This window comes from Gouania willdenowi, chromosome 10 (genome assembly GCF_900634775.1).
Source record: "Gouania willdenowi chromosome 10, fGouWil2.1, whole genome shotgun sequence".
NCBI classification, from domain to species: Eukaryota; Metazoa; Chordata; class Actinopteri; order Blenniiformes; family Gobiesocidae; genus Gouania; species Gouania willdenowi.
The window spans coordinates 9871516-9888111 of NC_041053.1; the positions used below are offsets into that span (position 1 = coordinate 9871516).

The window sequence follows — 16596 nt, forward strand, 5'->3', positions numbered from 1 at the left end:
GTTGAAAGAAACCTAATCCTGCCCAATCCGCAAATTATTTGACAAAATTTCTCCAAATTAAATAAATATTCCAGTAGTCACTACCTGTCACCTATTGTTTGGATATTGTTGGTGTCGTATAGACCAGGGATTCTCAACTGGTCTCACCCTGGGACCCACATTATGCCACGGTCATTAAATCGCGACCCACTTTTTTTTTAGTTTTTCAAAAAAAGCTGTTGAAAACACACATATATAATCTTTTTTTTTTAAGACAAATCTATTAATTTTCCTGTGCAACATGCATTTTACAGCATGCCTGTCAAAAGAAACGTTTCATTCAAAATAAAAGAAAAGTCCAACATGAAACATTAAGTATTTATTTATTTTTGACCAGCTGTCTGCGACCCACCCAGTACAGGTCCGCGACCCACTTTTAAGTACCGACCTACCAGTTGAGAATAGCTGGTATAAACAACATACCTTTTATACAATTTATATGCAACTCTCACTAATGTTTAAATTGTTTGATTCCCAACCTCTGCGGCCCACTTCAGATCAAACGTATCCGTATTTGGCCCCTGAACTAAAATGAGTTGGACACCCGTGGTTTAGAGTTTTTTTTAAACACTACAGATGACATTGTGTTCGGTCACTGAGAGGCTGATATTTGTCCTTGTGCCTGTGCAGCAGAGTGAATCCACTGCAGCAGCGCTGGATGGAGCTGAGGGACAGAGAACATCGAGCTCACCAGTACAACCAGCAGCTTCTGCACCAGTTTGCAGAAGCTCAGGACACTCTCAGAGAGCTGCAGGCCCGCAACGCTGAAATGAAACTGATTAGGGTGAGCATACAACACAGCAACGATCTGAGAGAGCCAATACGTTCCCTGTGAGTGCCAAACCTTGACCTTTGCCCTCTGCAGATGGAGTATGAGAGATACCTGCAGGAGAACGGCCTGCGGTGGCAGCAGCAACTCCAGACTGCTCAAAGGAAGGTAAGACAACTGTATGTAAAGTTTATATTCTATAGACCAGTGTTTTTCAAATGAAGGTACCTGTAACCCTGGGGTACGCGATGGCACTACAGTGGGTACGAGAGAGAGAGAGAGAGAGAGAGAGAGAGAGAGAGAGGTATATTAACAAATGAAAACATTAAAAATATGGGCTTTTGTAATGTTTCTTTTTTACTAAATATTACCAACAACTACACAAAATGACTACAAAAACTCACAAAATATACTGAATAATAAAAACAACAGGCAAACAACAACAAAATCTACACAATGACACCAAAAACACACACACACACTCAGAGAGAAAAATCCACCCTATTGCCAGCAACACACAAAAACGACTACAAAGACACGCTAAATAAGTGGAAAATACACAAAATCACTTCAAAATACACCAAAATAACAGAGCAACAGACAAATCAACATAATTATTAATCAAACAACACCAAAAACACACACACTGAGGGAGAATCATTTAAATAATACCAACAACATGCAAAAACGACAACAAAAACACACAAAATAGGAGAAGAATATACTGATAACTCACAAAATGCACCATGCACCACACACCCATACCCAACCCTTGGGGGGCTGGATGGTGGGGCTGGGGGTGGAGGGGGCCGCCACCTGTGTTACTACGTAGTGGCGTGGGGGCGGCCCTCCCACCTCTAGTTGCCCTACTAATCCCTCCAATTTTAATCGCATCTAAACATGCCACCCCCCGGAGGGTGTATCATACACCCTCCGGCCTATTACACCACATACACATAAATCCACAGAGGCTGGATGGGGAGCACCGCTCCCCTCCATCCCTCTTCTTTTAATTACACCCCATACATTCACCAAACACACTCATTCACACAGGGGATCGGGAAGTGCCTCTCCATTGGGGAATGGAGAGGCACCATAACAGGGTGGTGGGTTGGTACACATATTTGGGCCTCTCCGGTGGGGGCCTGGCCCCTCTGTTGGTGGCTGAGCCACCGCATAGAGTAAAAGTACATCAGGATGGTGCGGTCGGGCGTGGCGGTGGGTCTCGGGGGGGCTTTGCCGGGGTCTCTCCTTGCGGGGTCTTTCCGGGCGGTGCCGGCCTGGTGGGGCGCAGGGGTGCCTCTCCCCCTTGGGTGTGGCTTGGTGCTTGTTTCGTCTCCTGGTGGCCTTGGGGGCGGGCCCCGCGGTGTGCGGGCCCGGGGCGGCCTGCCTCGCCGGTTTCGGGGGTGGGTGTGCTCCGGTGGTTGAGGTTGCTTTCGGCCGCCTGGTGGGTATGTCCTGCCGTCCGTGGACTGGTGGGTGGGTCCGGGGCATCTTTGGCTGGGGGCTGCTGTCCCGCACTGGATGTGTGCCGTTGGGGTGCCTCCGTCCCCGCGGTGGGGGTCGCCGGTTGCTCGCGGGCCGGCGGGGGGTGCTGCCCCGTGGCTTGCGCTGTCCGGGGGGCGGCGGGCCCTGGGCTGCTGGCCTTGTGCCGTCTGGGGCTGTGCGGTCCTGCCGGGCTGTGGCGTGGTCCTGGGCTGGGGTGGGGGGCGCGTCCCGGGGGGCTTGGCCCGGGGGCTTGCCCTTGGGGGGTCCTGGTCCCGGTCCCGGGGTGTGCTCCTGGGGCCCGGGGTGCTTGGCCGGCTGGCCGGGCCGGTCCTGGCGGGGGTCTTCGGGGGCGGGTGGCGCGTGCCGCGCCCTTGCATACCTTCTGGTGCGGCCCCTGCTTGGGCAGTAATAGGGGGCCACATCCCGCCAGGGCGGTCTGGCTTGGCCTCTGGAGGGGGCCCTGGCTTTAAAGAAAGCATCTGGGGCGCCCGGGGGGGCTAGGTTGGGGCACCTGGGGACCGGCGGGGGGACTCCCGGCGGCCCCCTGGTGCCTTATGCGGCTTGGGGTGTGGTCGTCCGCCCTGGGCGGGCTGCTCCTGGTGCTGCATCCGTTCCGGGTCCTCCAGGCCTGGGGTCGGGTCCCTGCTGGCTCTGGGCTCGCCGGCGGGTGCCCGCCGGCTGCCCGTTCGGCGTGGCTCTGGTCGTCTGCTGGGCGTGGGCTTCGGCTCCTCCGCTGGGGTCTCGGGCGGGGAGTTCTCTGGACCCTCCCCTCGGGGGGCTGGGCGCGGGGGTGTGGGTGGTTGTGGGGGGGTGGGGGTCTGGGGGGCCTTGGGGGTTGGGGGCTGGGATCGGTGGCGTGGTGCGCTGGGTCCTTGGCTCCTTGGGGCCTTCTCGGGTGTGTATGGGGGGGCAATGGCTGCCTCTCGGCTTGGGATCTTGGGGGCGTTCGGGGGGCTGCTTGGCCGTGGGGTGGTCGCCGGGGGCCCCTAGATTTCCCGCTCTTTCTGCTGGCCCGACTGCTTCTTCGGGCCCGGGGGCGGCTCATGGGTTTTGCAGTAGCGGTTCTTGGAATCACATTTGTCATGGACGCACTGGCCTCGGGCTGTGGGATAACACTCATACTGGGCTCAACCATAGACACGTTGTTCCCAAATACCTGTTTTATGGAATTTCCACTCACTTCCTCCTCTGCTCACAGCCACCACCATTATTCCTAAGCCGCACACTGGTCACCAGACTGGCTTGATAACGCAACAATAAGCACAATATACACAACCACAATTTCACATCGCATCACTTGAAACTTATTGACTATTCCCCACCCATTCGTTTTCCTATCTTGTATCCCTCCTCCCTGTTAACACCCCCCTCACCCTGGTGTAACACTACCCTCTCTTTTTTACATCCGCCCTTTAATAAAGTATTTACCCTTTCCTAGGGAGGGCTGGTGATGGTCACAATTATGCAATGAAATAAATAATAAAATATGCATTGCTGTTAAAAGATTGCACTTCGTGTAGTGTTAACCTTCAACAGCATGTGCAGACAAGGTAAAAAAAAAAAATAAATAAATAAAGAAACCCTGGGTTTCTACCTGGCTCCGCCCACCTGAACACCGTTTCTGAACACTTTAATAAACCTTATAACTTTTCTCTGAAACACATTAGTAACATCACATACCACAGACGTGTTCACATCATTACTAATGTTGTGTTGCTTTATGTTTTTTTGGGGGTTTTCTGTGCAAACGGTAGTTTTCTGTATAACATTGTGGATGTAGATCATTAAGTGAAAGTCACTGAGAGGTTGATCTGCAATAAAACATCTACTGACGTCTGTAGTAAAGTTCCCTGGATACAAACCTGTGGAGAATGTAAAGGAGGAGATGATAATTTAAATGAATCCACTTTTAAGGCTTGATTGTTGTTTTATATTGTTATACATTAAAATCTGTAGATCATGTATCTTTGAAGTTATGATGGAGCAGTGAATTGTGACGCTGCTCTTGGAAACATAGGGTCACGGGTTCGCGTGCCACTTCAGTCTTTTTTTCATGACATATTTTTAGGACGTTGAGATGACTGGCGACAATATTACATTAAAAATCAATATAAATGATGCAATATCAAGCGGCAGTCACTGTCTTTATATCCATAGTAACAGGAGGACTCTATGCAGCCATCCTATGCTGCTGCCACATCTCATCAGACACATTTTATTCATATTATTCTCCGCTCATCACGTCACTGAAGCAATAAAGTGATGAAGCGACCAAAAAGTGTGACTAATTACGGGTGATTTAAGCCACTATAGTCACTGAAGGTGTTTTCAGTGTGAACGCACCTTTAGAACAGGCTCATATTCCTCAAACACCGGCTTATTTCACCCATCGGGGTGAATAAATCACTCTCTTCCGGGTGGTTGCCATGGCAGCACGAGTAATCTCTGATCCATTGATGATGGCTTTTTATTGCGCGTGTGCACGTAAGTAACTCAAGGTTTACATACTCAGGATTGATTGATCCACTTCATACCAGCTGTAATGGAATCAGATACCCAGAGTTTCCCATCGCGGGGTATGTTGACCCAGAGTTTATGGATAGACTCAGAGTTTGTTAACCCTCCTTTATGGAATACCCCTCAGGCAAACAACAACACAATACACAAAATAACACCAAAAACACACAAAATGATGATAGAAATTATCTAAAATTAGAACATGAACTGAAAAGACAAAAGTCAGTCTTTGTCCCACATCAGGTGAGAGACGACCATAAATGATAAAAACTATAGAAATAAATCTATTCAGAAGGCACTAAATACTGCTTCTTTCCACTTATTTACAAAATGAGATTCTTTAGAATATGCGTTATCACTCATTCATTCCATCATTATGATCTATAGTTGTTTTTTCACAGAATTATGAGCAAAATGTAGTAGTCGGACATAAGGGGGTACTTGGATTCAAAAGTAAGAGAGGGGGGTACTTGAGCCTAAAAAGTTTGAAAACCACTGCTCTAAACAATCTTTAAAATCCTTTTTTAACACTCCTATTATTATTATTACAATTTGACCCCATTCAATGTTTATCATTCAAAAAATAATAATAGTTGGCTTTTTTTTTTTGCTTCATATTTCATGACTTTTCCTAATTTAATGGGTAGAATTGATTAAATTACACACATTTGTGTTCCTCTGGGGTCAATTTGACCCCAAGCTGTTTTAGCCATGATAAACTTGTTTGTCTATGTGTGACCTTACATCTCCACATCTGCAGATACAGAGTTGATAATTCTGAGTTAATACATGGCACATGCTGTGCCTGACACAAAAACTGCAAATCATTTTCTGGAGGCAAATATCCCTGGGGTCGGATTGACCCCAAGGGTAAAATGTGTTTGTACTATTTGAGGAGAATAGGAGGGCTGTAGGGCCCATGTTAAGCTAAATCTACTTTTCTGTGCTTTAAACATGATCAAAGTATTATATGGGCTTCATACACATGCACAAAGTGTTTTTCTCATTGATTCCCTCAATCGTTAGTTAGAGGGTGATTTGCTCCTTTCTTACTGCAGGGTGAGCACAAACACCTCGCTCCAATTTGATGACGCGTTCCCACTTTGATGACTAATTTGACGCGGCACTGAGCTGGAGAAGCCGCGCCTCCAGGAAGCTCTTTGCTGTGATTGACATGTAAACTGACACGCCCATGAGCTCGGCTACAGAGTGGTCGGGAGAAGGGTGGTCCGTCGTCTGGCCCTACGTCACCGTGCGGGGACGAGGAAGTCAGTGTCCCGTGTATAGACACACCCACTCATGCATATACATAAGTAGGTTGCAAATCAACCTGTTTGTGTAGAGTTGATCAGAAAGTGACCTTTCAGAGGCTAAAGCTCTGGAAAACAGGCGAGTTTGGGAAAATAAACCTCAAATACTATGTTTTTGGGGTTCTTAGAACAAATGGAGATGGGTGAAAAATAACATGATATGGGACCTTTAAATTAAAGACATTCCTCATGAAATTTGAAAATCCATGTACCCTTCGTTGTTTGGTTATTTTGTTTCAAAACCAAAACAGATTGTTTTTTTGTTTTATTAATTTTAAACCAGAAACAGGAAAACAGAAAAACCAAAAGCCAAACAAGCAGTGTTTTTCTGTTTTAAAACTAAATCTGGTTCTGTTTGTGTGATATTTGGATATTTACGGGGAAACTAGGACAACAGCTTCATGTTTTAATCTCACCACACAGAACGACTTTTATTCTGCTGCGTTTGATAAAAATGATCTTGTTTCATGTTTTCCACCTCACACTGATGGCAGAGGTATCATTAGTGTGTCGATGACGTTTCGTTAAAGAGTTATTGATGCTGGAAGTCTGAATCTGTGAATATCTGCCAAGTTTACAGAACAGTGTTACGATCCAAGTAGTATCCAGATAAACTGGTGACTGGGCGGACTTTTGCTCCCAGTCCGGACATAAAAAAAAGCAACGCACAAGTCCATCTGTGGAACCGGAGGTGGTGTAATGAATCTACTGGTGCTCCTCGTTTCTTGTGATCAACTTTGTGTGTTGACGGCTGCTGTTAGCGGTATTTATAACGTGCAAAAGAAACATTTTTACTGCCCTCAAAAAATCTGTAATTGTTTTTGCAAAAGTGTCAAATGGTAGAAGTTCTAACATCTATTGTTCCTCACGCCAGCCTCACAGTTAATAGCCAGTCACCAGTTTATTTGGATACTATTTGGACCGTAACACCGCGAAACAAAACATTAACGTGAGCAGCTTTTTACGAGCTAAAACATCCACAGAAAACTGATGAAATCAATCCTAAACAGTCCTATTGTGTGTGGAGACCTGGTCCAGGACCTGCAGATGGAAACCAGGTGCCGCGGGCTTCAGTTCTCACTCTCATTTCCCCGTAAATATTAAAATATTACGCAAACCGAACAAGTTTTTAGAAATTGATTAAATAAAGAAAAAGAACTGGAAAACGCTGCTCATCTGTTGTTTGGTTTTTCCTGTATTTCTGTTTTGGTTTTAAATCAGTAAAACAACATAACCACAATATTTGTTATTTTGATTTGGTTTTAAAACGGAATAACTAAAGAACGACGGGTACATTAACTCTTTTTTTCTATTGTTGTTGAATAAATGTCCATTTGTTTAACAGAGGATGGAGACCTACTCAAATCCCTACCCACACATTGCTGCAGAAGAAATAAAAACATCAACCCTGCATGGTTGGTTTTTTTATTTAAAGTAAACATTTTTTCAGCTGTTTTTATTTGTTAATTAATATTAATAATTACTTTCAGACTTTTCTAAAAGACACTCTGATGATGACTACGTGTCCTCTCTTCATCGGCTCACTAACAACCAGTCCCACTCTGCTGATCTAACCTTGTCTCTGCAACCAGATCACCCACAACACCCATATTCTATGTCCAATCAGAATACATCATGGACCTCTGATCCCCACTGGTCCAGGATATCCACGTCTCTATCTAAGAAGCTTTACACAGAGGAACCACAGGTTGTGGATGAAGAGGAGAAGGGTGAAGATGAGTCCAGCAGAGGAGGAAGCTCAGAACGACAAAGGAGAAGTTCATCACTTGGACTGGACGTTCATCCAGGTAGAGGAAAAAACAACAACATAAATCAGACCTAAATCCTCTCTCTTGTTATTATTTTTTTATTTTTTTATTTTTTTGTCACTGGCAATGTTTACATGGGAGCTTTCATTCCTCATTAATTCAGAATAAAAGTTAAATCATCTTTAAACATTTAATTCCTAATGCAAATTGTATTCCAAATTAAACCTAAATCTGAATTAGGTGGCTGGTTTGTTCCGATTTAAATTCTGAATTAAATAATTCCTCTATCTTGTATTGCATTTTTACCTAACCATAGTAAAAACACTGACGAAACAGGGACTGGGTTTAAACCTCTAAACCCAAAGAACACTATAATAGGAAAATAGTTGAGCAAAAACAACACAGAAAATCAGGTAACCGGGACTCGAACTCGCAACCCTGAGCATGAAAATCCAAAATATTACATAGGACAGTGGCTTCCAAACTTTTCACAGTCCCGTACCGCTTCAGACATTTAACCTATAAACCATGTACCCCCTACTCCTCCACACTTAAAAAAACATAATAATGTAATGTCATATGCAGTTTAGCCCTACAAGGGAATTTTTCTCAGAATTTTACCTATCCTGTTGAGGAGTAATATATAATGGAAAAAAACAACAATAAGAAAACATCTTTTTCAGAATTATCACTTGTTTGATTCATCTAATAATTTAACCAACTGGCATTTTTAGTAATAAACCTATTTTTTCTTTGTTTTAGAAAAATAAGTTGACCAAACATTTATGTAAATTTGTTATGTTGCTGCTGTTTTTATCCTGCAATACGAGCCAACGCAACGACATTTCATTGTTATCTGTACTGTAAAGTTCAAGTTTGAATGAAGTTTGAATAAAGAAAGTCCAAGTCTTAATTGAACGTATCGCAGTAATACAGCATATTGATCACCCTGAAACTGTGAAATACAACTCACTACAACTTAAATAAGATGGATGAGCCAATGTTTGGCTGAATTTGAGTGAATCTGTCTTTAATCGTTCTCCACGTTTCTATTTTTCTGTCCACATTCACACACGTAGGGGTCTACATGGTGGCAAAGTACATTAAGGTCTTGATAAAACATTTGTCTAGTGCAAACAAATGCAGCTTTTGCCATATTTGCAATTTTTTTGTCAAGATTCTTTCACTCTGATGTTTCCATGTAGGAAAATACCAACAAAATTTGAAATAAGATCAAATTGCTTTTACTTAGGCCAAAAGGTTTTGTTGTGGCGGATTTTTATATTCATCATCATATCGTCAAATGTATGTTCATGTGTACAATTTGTCATGTTTTAATACATGATGACTCCATTACTCTTTGCACTTTTGAACAGCTGAATCATGTTAGATTAAACAGTACAGATCGTATTGTACTCATACAACACAGAGTCTCTGCTGAGGGCCAAAACTCAAACTCACATGCAGATATACACGAACGCACACACTATCAAGGACAGATAAGAGTGGTGCCCAATCTTCCTCATAATATACACGTCTTCATCATCCTCCAACATTTCCACTGTGGGAGCATCTGACTCCCTCCTTTTCTTTCTTTCAGGGTTGGGACCTTTTCTCACATCTGTATAAAAGCTTAAGCTTGAAACTGTTAGACAGAGCGGCTCTCGATCATCGGACGTCCGCCCGGGTGGTCACTAATTTTGTCCATCTTTGTACTTTTTTTACTTAGTTTTATAATAAACCTTTTTTATAAAATCATCAATGCTTCGCCTGGACTCCATCACTCAACCAGAGCAATAAATCATGTCTCCAAATTAGGTCAACCGCAAATTTTGCCGTAACAGTTTCATAATTCCAGGGGATCTATTGGGGGATTTACCATACTGTTACAGATTGGCACAAAGTGCACAGCCATGTCCAGCTCATCATGCCAAACAGGGAGATCTGCTGCACCTGTAGAGTTGAGCATGGCTGTGAGTTGTTGACAATCAGCTGGACTGGAGTACATAAGGAGGATTTTCACTCTTGATTCCGTTGCTGTGAGAAATTGGACTTAGAAGGTTTGGCATCATGTGCTGGTCTTCTTTAAAGCTTGAGTTTGACTGTGAATAATTCATCCAAGTAGAGAGCAGAGGCTCTTTATTATTTTGGTGTGTAGTTTTTTTTTTTTTTTTTTTTAGATCACCCATCACCAAACCTTTTAATTATTTTCAGTAGGAAAATGATTATGAACAGAGTCAAAATGATCACTACTGTTCATTAATCAATAATATTTTGTCAGATTTTATTCCATCACAAATGTTTTACCAATTCTAAATATATGATCTGTTATTGTATCAGTGGCATTATTGTTGAAGCATTGCGTGAGGTGAATAGCTGGGACAAAGGCCACATGGACCTCTGGTAACTATAGGAGGAAGCTGAGATCATGCTACCATGTTGGTGTTTGGAATTAGTTTTTCAGGCCGACATGTATTGGGCAATGCCCCTTTTCATTTCTATCCAGGACTTTTAGCAGCTCTGCAGAACATTTAGCACACTACAATGTCAGGTACTTCCCCAAAAAGCTGAGAAAAAAATGTTTGAGAAAGGGGTCAAAACTATGAAAACATTAACAAAGCAGGTAAGTCATAAATGTTTATTGTAAAAATGTCACTAAATTATGCCAATTGCATGAGAGAGGGTACTCGGTACTGCAATCTTTGGGTTAATATGCCACAATTTTATTTAAAACAGGGTACACAGCATCCCAATCCTCAGGCAAATGTGCCTCCATCAGTCCACATTTGCTGTTTTCATTAAATATGGGGTACGCTGCATCCCAGTCTTCAGGTGAATGTGCCTCAATGAGTCCAACTTTGTCGTTTTAATGAGAAACGGGGTACTCGTCACCCCAGACTTCGGGTGAATGTGCCTCAATGAGTCCAACTTTGTTGTTTTCATGAGAAACGGGGTACTCGTCATCCCAGACTTCAGGTGAATGTGCCTCAATGAGTCCACATTTGCCGTTTTCATTAAATATGTGGTACTCGGCATCCCAGTCTTCAGGTGAATGTGCCTCAATGAGTCCAACTTTGTCGTTTTCATGAGAAACGGGGTACTCGTCATCCCAGACTTCGGGTGAATGTGCCTCAATGAGTCCAACTTTGTCGTTTTCATGAGAAACGGGGTACTTGTCATCCCAGTCTTCAGGTGAATGTGCCTCAATGAGTCCACATTTGCTGTTTTCATTAAATATGGGGTACTCTGCATCCCAGTCTTCAGGTGAATGTGCCTCAATTAGTCCAACTTTGTCGTTTTCATGAGAAACGGGGTACTCGTCATCCCAGACTTCAGGTGAATGTGCCTCAATGAGTCCAACTTTGTCGTTTTCATGAGAAACGGGGTACTCGTCATCCCAGACTTCAGGTGAATGTGCCTCAATGAGTCCAACTTTGTCGTTTTCACGAGAAACGGGGTACTCTTCATCCCAGACTTCGGGTGAATGTGCCTCAATGAGTCCAACTTTGTCGTTTTTATGAGAAACGGGGTACTCGTCATCCCAGACTTCGGGTGAATGTGCCTCAATGAGTCCAACTTTGTCGTTTTCATGAGAAATGGGGTACTCGTCATCCCAGACTTCGGGTGAATGTGCCTCCATCAGTCCACATTTGCTGTTTTCATTAAATATGTGGTACTCGGCATCCCAGTCTTCAGGTGAATGTGCCTCAATGAGTCCACATTTGCCGTTTTCATTAAATATGGGGTACTCGTCATCCCAGACTTCGGGTGAATGTGCCTCAATGAGTCCAACTTTGTCGTTTTCATGAGAAACGGGGTACTCTTCATCCCAGACTTCGGGTGAATGTGCCTCAATGAGTCCAACTTTGTCGTTTTCATGAGAAACGGGGTACTCGTCATCCCAGACTTCGGGTGAATGTGCCTCAATGAGTCCAACTTTGTCGTTTTCATGAGAAACGGGGTACTCTTCATCCCAGACTTCGGGTGAATGTGCCTCAATGAGTCCAACTTTGTCGTTTTCATGAGAAACGGGGTACTCGTCATCCCAGACTTCGGGTGAATGTGCCTCAATGAGTCCAACTTTGTCGTTTTCATGAGAAACGGGGTACTCGTCATCCCAGACTTCGGGTGAATGTGCCTCAATGAGTCCAACTTTGTCGTTTTCATGAGAAACGGGGTACTCTTCATCCCAGACTTCGGGTGAATGTGCCTCAATGAGTCCAACTTTGTCGTTTTCATGAGAAATGGGGTACTCGTCATCCCAGACTTCGGGTGAATGTGCCTCGATGAGTCCAACTTTGTCGTTTTCATGAGAAATGGGGTACTCGTCATCCCAGACTTCGGGTGAATGTGCCTCAATGAGTCCAACTTTGTCGTTTTCATGAGAAACGGGGTACTCGTCATCCCAGACTTCGTGTGAATGTGCCTCAATGAGTCCACATTTGCCGTTTTCATTAAATATGGGGTACTCGACATCCCAGTATTCAGGTGAATGTGCCTCGATGAGTCCACATTTGCTGTTTTCATTAAATATGGGGTACTCTGCATCCCAGTCTTCAGGTGAATGTGCCTCAATTAGTCCAACTTTGTCGTTTTCATGAGAAACGGGGTACTCGTCATCCCAGACTTCGGGTGAATGTGCCTCAATGAGTCCAACTTTGTTGTTTTCATGAGAAACGGGGTACTCGTCATCCCAGACTTCGGGTGAATGTGCCTCGATGAGTCCAACTTTGTCGTTTTCATGAGAAACGGGGTACTCGTCATCCCAGACTTCGGGTGAATGTGCCTCAATGAGTCCAACTTTGTCGTTTTCATGAGAAATGGGGTACTCGTCATCCCAGACTTCGGGTGAATGTGCCTCGATGAGTCCAACTTTGTCGTTTTCATGAGAAATGGGGTACTCGTCATCCCAGACTTCGGGTGAATGTGCCTCGATGAGTCCAACTTTGTCGTTTTCATGAGAAATGGGGTACTCGTCATCCCAGACTTCGGGTGAATGTGCCTCAATGAGTCCAACTTTGTCGTTTTCATGAGAAACGGGGTACTTGTCATCCCAGACTTCGGGTGAATGTGCCTCAATGAGTCCACATTTGCCGTTTTCATTAAATATGGGGTACTCGGCATCCCAGTCTTCAGGTGAATGTGCCTCGATGAGTCCAACTTTGTCGTTTTCATGAGAAACGGGGTACTCGTCATCCCAGACTTCGGGTGAATGTGCCTCCATCAGTCCACATTTGCTGTTTTCATTAAATATGTGGTACTCGGCATCCCAGTCTTCAGGTGAATGTGCCTCAATGAGTCCACATTTGCCGTTTTCATTAAATATGGGGTACTCGTCATCCCAGACTTCGGGTGAATGTGCCTCAATGAGTCCAACTTTGTCGTTTTCATGAGAAACGGGGTACTCTTCATCCCAGACTTCGGGTGAATGTGCCTCAATGAGTCCAACTTTGTCGTTTTCATGAGAAACGGGGTACTCGTCATCCCAGACTTCGGGTGAATGTGCCTCAATGAGTCCAACTTTGTCGTTTTCATGAGAAACGGGGTACTCTTCATCCCAGACTTCGGGTGAATGTGCCTCAATGAGTCCAACTTTGTCGTTTTCATGAGAAACGGGGTACTCGTCATCCCAGACTTCGGGTGAATGTGCCTCAATGAGTCCAACTTTGTCGTTTTCATGAGAAACGGGGTACTCGTCATCCCAGACTTCGGGTGAATGTGCCTCAATGAGTCCAACTTTGTCGTTTTCATGAGAAACGGGGTACTCTTCATCCCAGACTTCGGGTGAATGTGCCTCAATGAGTCCAACTTTGTCGTTTTCATGAGAAATGGGGTACTCGTCATCCCAGACTTCGGGTGAATGTGCCTCGATGAGTCCAACTTTGTCGTTTTCATGAGAAATGGGGTACTCGTCATCCCAGACTTCGGGTGAATGTGCCTCAATGAGTCCAACTTTGTCGTTTTCATGAGAAACGGGGTACTCGTCATCCCAGACTTCGTGTGAATGTGCCTCAATGAGTCCACATTTGCCGTTTTCATTAAATATGGGGTACTCGACATCCCAGTATTCAGGTGAATGTGCCTCGATGAGTCCACATTTGCTGTTTTCATTAAATATGGGGTACTCTGCATCCCAGTCTTCAGGTGAATGTGCCTCAATTAGTCCAACTTTGTCGTTTTCATGAGAAACGGGGTACTCGTCATCCCAGACTTCGGGTGAATGTGCCTCAATCATGAGAAATGGGGTACTCGTCATCCCAGACTTCGGGTGAATGTGCCTCGATGAGTCCAACTTTGTCGTTTTCATGAGAAACGGGGTACTCGTCATCCCAGACTTCGGGTGAATGTGCCTCAATGAGTCCAACTTTGTCGTTTTCATGAGAAATGGGGTACTCGTCATCCCAGACTTCGGGTGAATGTGCCTCGATGAGTCCAACTTTGTCGTTTTCATGAGAAATGGGGTACTCGTCATCCCAGACTTCGGGTGAATGTGCCTCGATGAGTCCAACTTTGTCGTTTTCATGAGAAATGGGGTACTCGTCATCCCAGACTTCGGGTGAATGTGCCTCAATGAGTCCAACTTTGTCGTTTTCATGAGAAACGGGGTACTTGTCATCCCAGACTTCGGGTGAATGTGCCTCAATGAGTCCACATTTGCCGTTTTCATTAAATATGGGGTACTCGGCATCCCAGTCTTCAGGTGAATGTGCCTCGATGAGTCCAACTTTGTCGTTTTCATGAGAAACGGGGTACTCGTCATCCCAGACTTCGGGTGAATGTGACTCAATGACCTGTGCCTCGGTTTGACTAGAGGAAAAATTTAAAAAGATTAGTATAAAATTCAAAAGAACAACAAGTTGATTTCCATGTGCACGAATGCTTAAACAGTGCAGTTACTCACTGTTCTCTGCTGTCTGGCTCCTGGCTCAGGTATGACCCCGTAATGTAGGGATGCTGAAGAGCATCAGTGGGAGAGATTCTCTCTTCCCCATCCAGATTCAAGAGTTCTTTCAGGAACTCGATGAAGGCCTTCCTGTCTTCCATTGTCTCATTGTGCCATAGTTCAGTCATCTGGATTAATAAAAATATAGAGCGTTAGGTCAATACACAAGTTCATACCTCTCTTGCTCATGTTAACAAAAAAGAAACAGTGAGTAAATTCAGCTTATAAACGCATGTCTAAAGTAGGTTACATTTTAAAGAAGAGATCTCTAAGTATTTGAACTCAAATATCATAGAGAACACTTACATAGAGCAGGTCATCTAATGATGACAAATGTGGACGATATTCGGGCCACTCCTCAGCTTTTGTTCTGTTCCTAGACTTGTACTCTTCTGGTGTCTGAGGAAACACAATGACAATAAAAGGGGTTTAAGATACGTTTAGGGCAACAATCAAGGTTCAACAACAATAAAAACTATGTTTTACCAGCAGCCTCCATCTTGTGCCCAATTCATCCACCTCATGACAAAAGAACTTCTTGCTGTAAAGGCCAAATTGGAGCTGTTGTTTTGATGGCATTCCCAGCATCTCCACCATGCTCTGCATCTGCACAAAGAACACAGTTGCACACATTAGGGGCAGGTCGTCAAGACTATCTATACCTGTGTACATGTGAAAAAGAGAATGTAGGTAATTAAATGATTGAAGGGATGATGTATAAAAAAGACGACCTACCATGAGGTATTCGCAGTGGACAGGAAAGAGGTTGTCATTAAGGAAGAGGAATGCCAGCGTGCAGCCCGCTCCCCACATGTCAATGGCCCCCGAGTAAGGAAGGCCAAGACAAATCTCTGGGGCCCTGTGAAGCAAAATGAATGAAATACACTTTAGAACTCTAAATCTTAGCATTAAGTACCAACACTATAATAACACAGATTTGTTACAAAAATCCAGAAGTTGTTCAGGGTGACACCCTCATACCTGTAGCCGGTTGGTTGAATTCTGAGCCCGGGCGTGGCGGCAGAAATGGGAGAAGCCACTCCAAAATCAATTAGCTTTACCCTAAATGAACTGTCATCAATGTTGACCATCATGATGTTGTTTGGCTTGATGTCATTGTGCATTATTTTTACAGCTTTCAGTCCCTGTAATGCCACCATCAGCTGCAGGGACACAATGAGAAAAGGATGAGAATGGAGTTCCTCTTATGGAGCTGTTTAAGCTCAGGTTTGAACTCATGGCTTTCTTAATTGATCAGCAAGTAATAAAAAGATTCATACCTGCTTTGCAATAGGACGGATGAAGTTGACGTTTAATGAACGGACCAGGTGGAGCAAATCCACGTCCAACAGCTCAAAGACGAGGCACTTATGGCCCAGGTATTCAAACTGCTCATAAAATGTCACCAGATTGAAGTGGTCAGCATTCAGAGAGCTGATGGTCTTCAACACTGACAGCTAGAGGGGAAAAAAAGGACAATTAGATCATCTTCATCACTTTACCCCAAAAATTCATAGTTAAAGTTCTGTTGAAGGCACCAAACACTTACTTCGTCCTCCACATTTTGAAAATACGTCTTCTTTAGGATTTTTACTGCCACCAATTTGCTGCTGTTGTGAGCACGACACTTGGCAACTTTCCCAAAGCTACCTTCTCCGATAAACTCCAGGATTGTGTACCGAGTGGAGGGGCTGTGGAGGGCATGGCCTACCATTAGAGGATGTGCTGTCAAAGTGGATAGACAGGGCACAAGGTTAGTAT

The 16596-nt window shown here is 44.3% G+C and overlaps 1 protein-coding gene across 1 annotated transcript; it reads right to left on the reverse strand.

Moving 5' to 3' along the window:
• Positions 1–8301: 8301 nt before the first annotated feature.
• On the reverse strand, positions 8302–16557 carry LOC114470699 (homeodomain-interacting protein kinase 3-like). Its single transcript, XM_028459043.1, has 9 exons — positions 16385–16557; positions 16116–16292; positions 15817–15998; positions 15571–15694; positions 15322–15441; positions 15142–15234; positions 14794–14963; positions 14551–14699; positions 8302–8330 (listed from the first exon to the last, which is right to left on the reverse strand). Exons 1-9 carry the CDS (start codon positions 16547–16549, stop codon positions 8302–8304), a joined length of 1209 nt encoding a protein of 402 aa, XP_028314844.1. The 5' UTR covers positions 16550–16557.
• Positions 16558–16596: the final 39 nt, after the last annotated feature.

Coding starts and splice junctions, on each gene's coding strand:
- LOC114470699 (XM_028459043.1), bottom strand. CDS start 16,549: ATGGTAGGCCATGCCCTCCACAGCCCCTCCACTCGGTACACAATCCTG. Junction 15,695..15,816: donor ATTCAACCAACCGGCTACAG/GTATGAGGGTGT, acceptor TTTGCTTCACAG/GGCCCCAGAGATTTGTCTTG. Junction 15,235..15,321: donor GCACAAGATGGAGGCTGCTG/GTAAAACATAGT, acceptor GTGTTTCCTCAG/ACACCAGAAGAGTACAAGTC.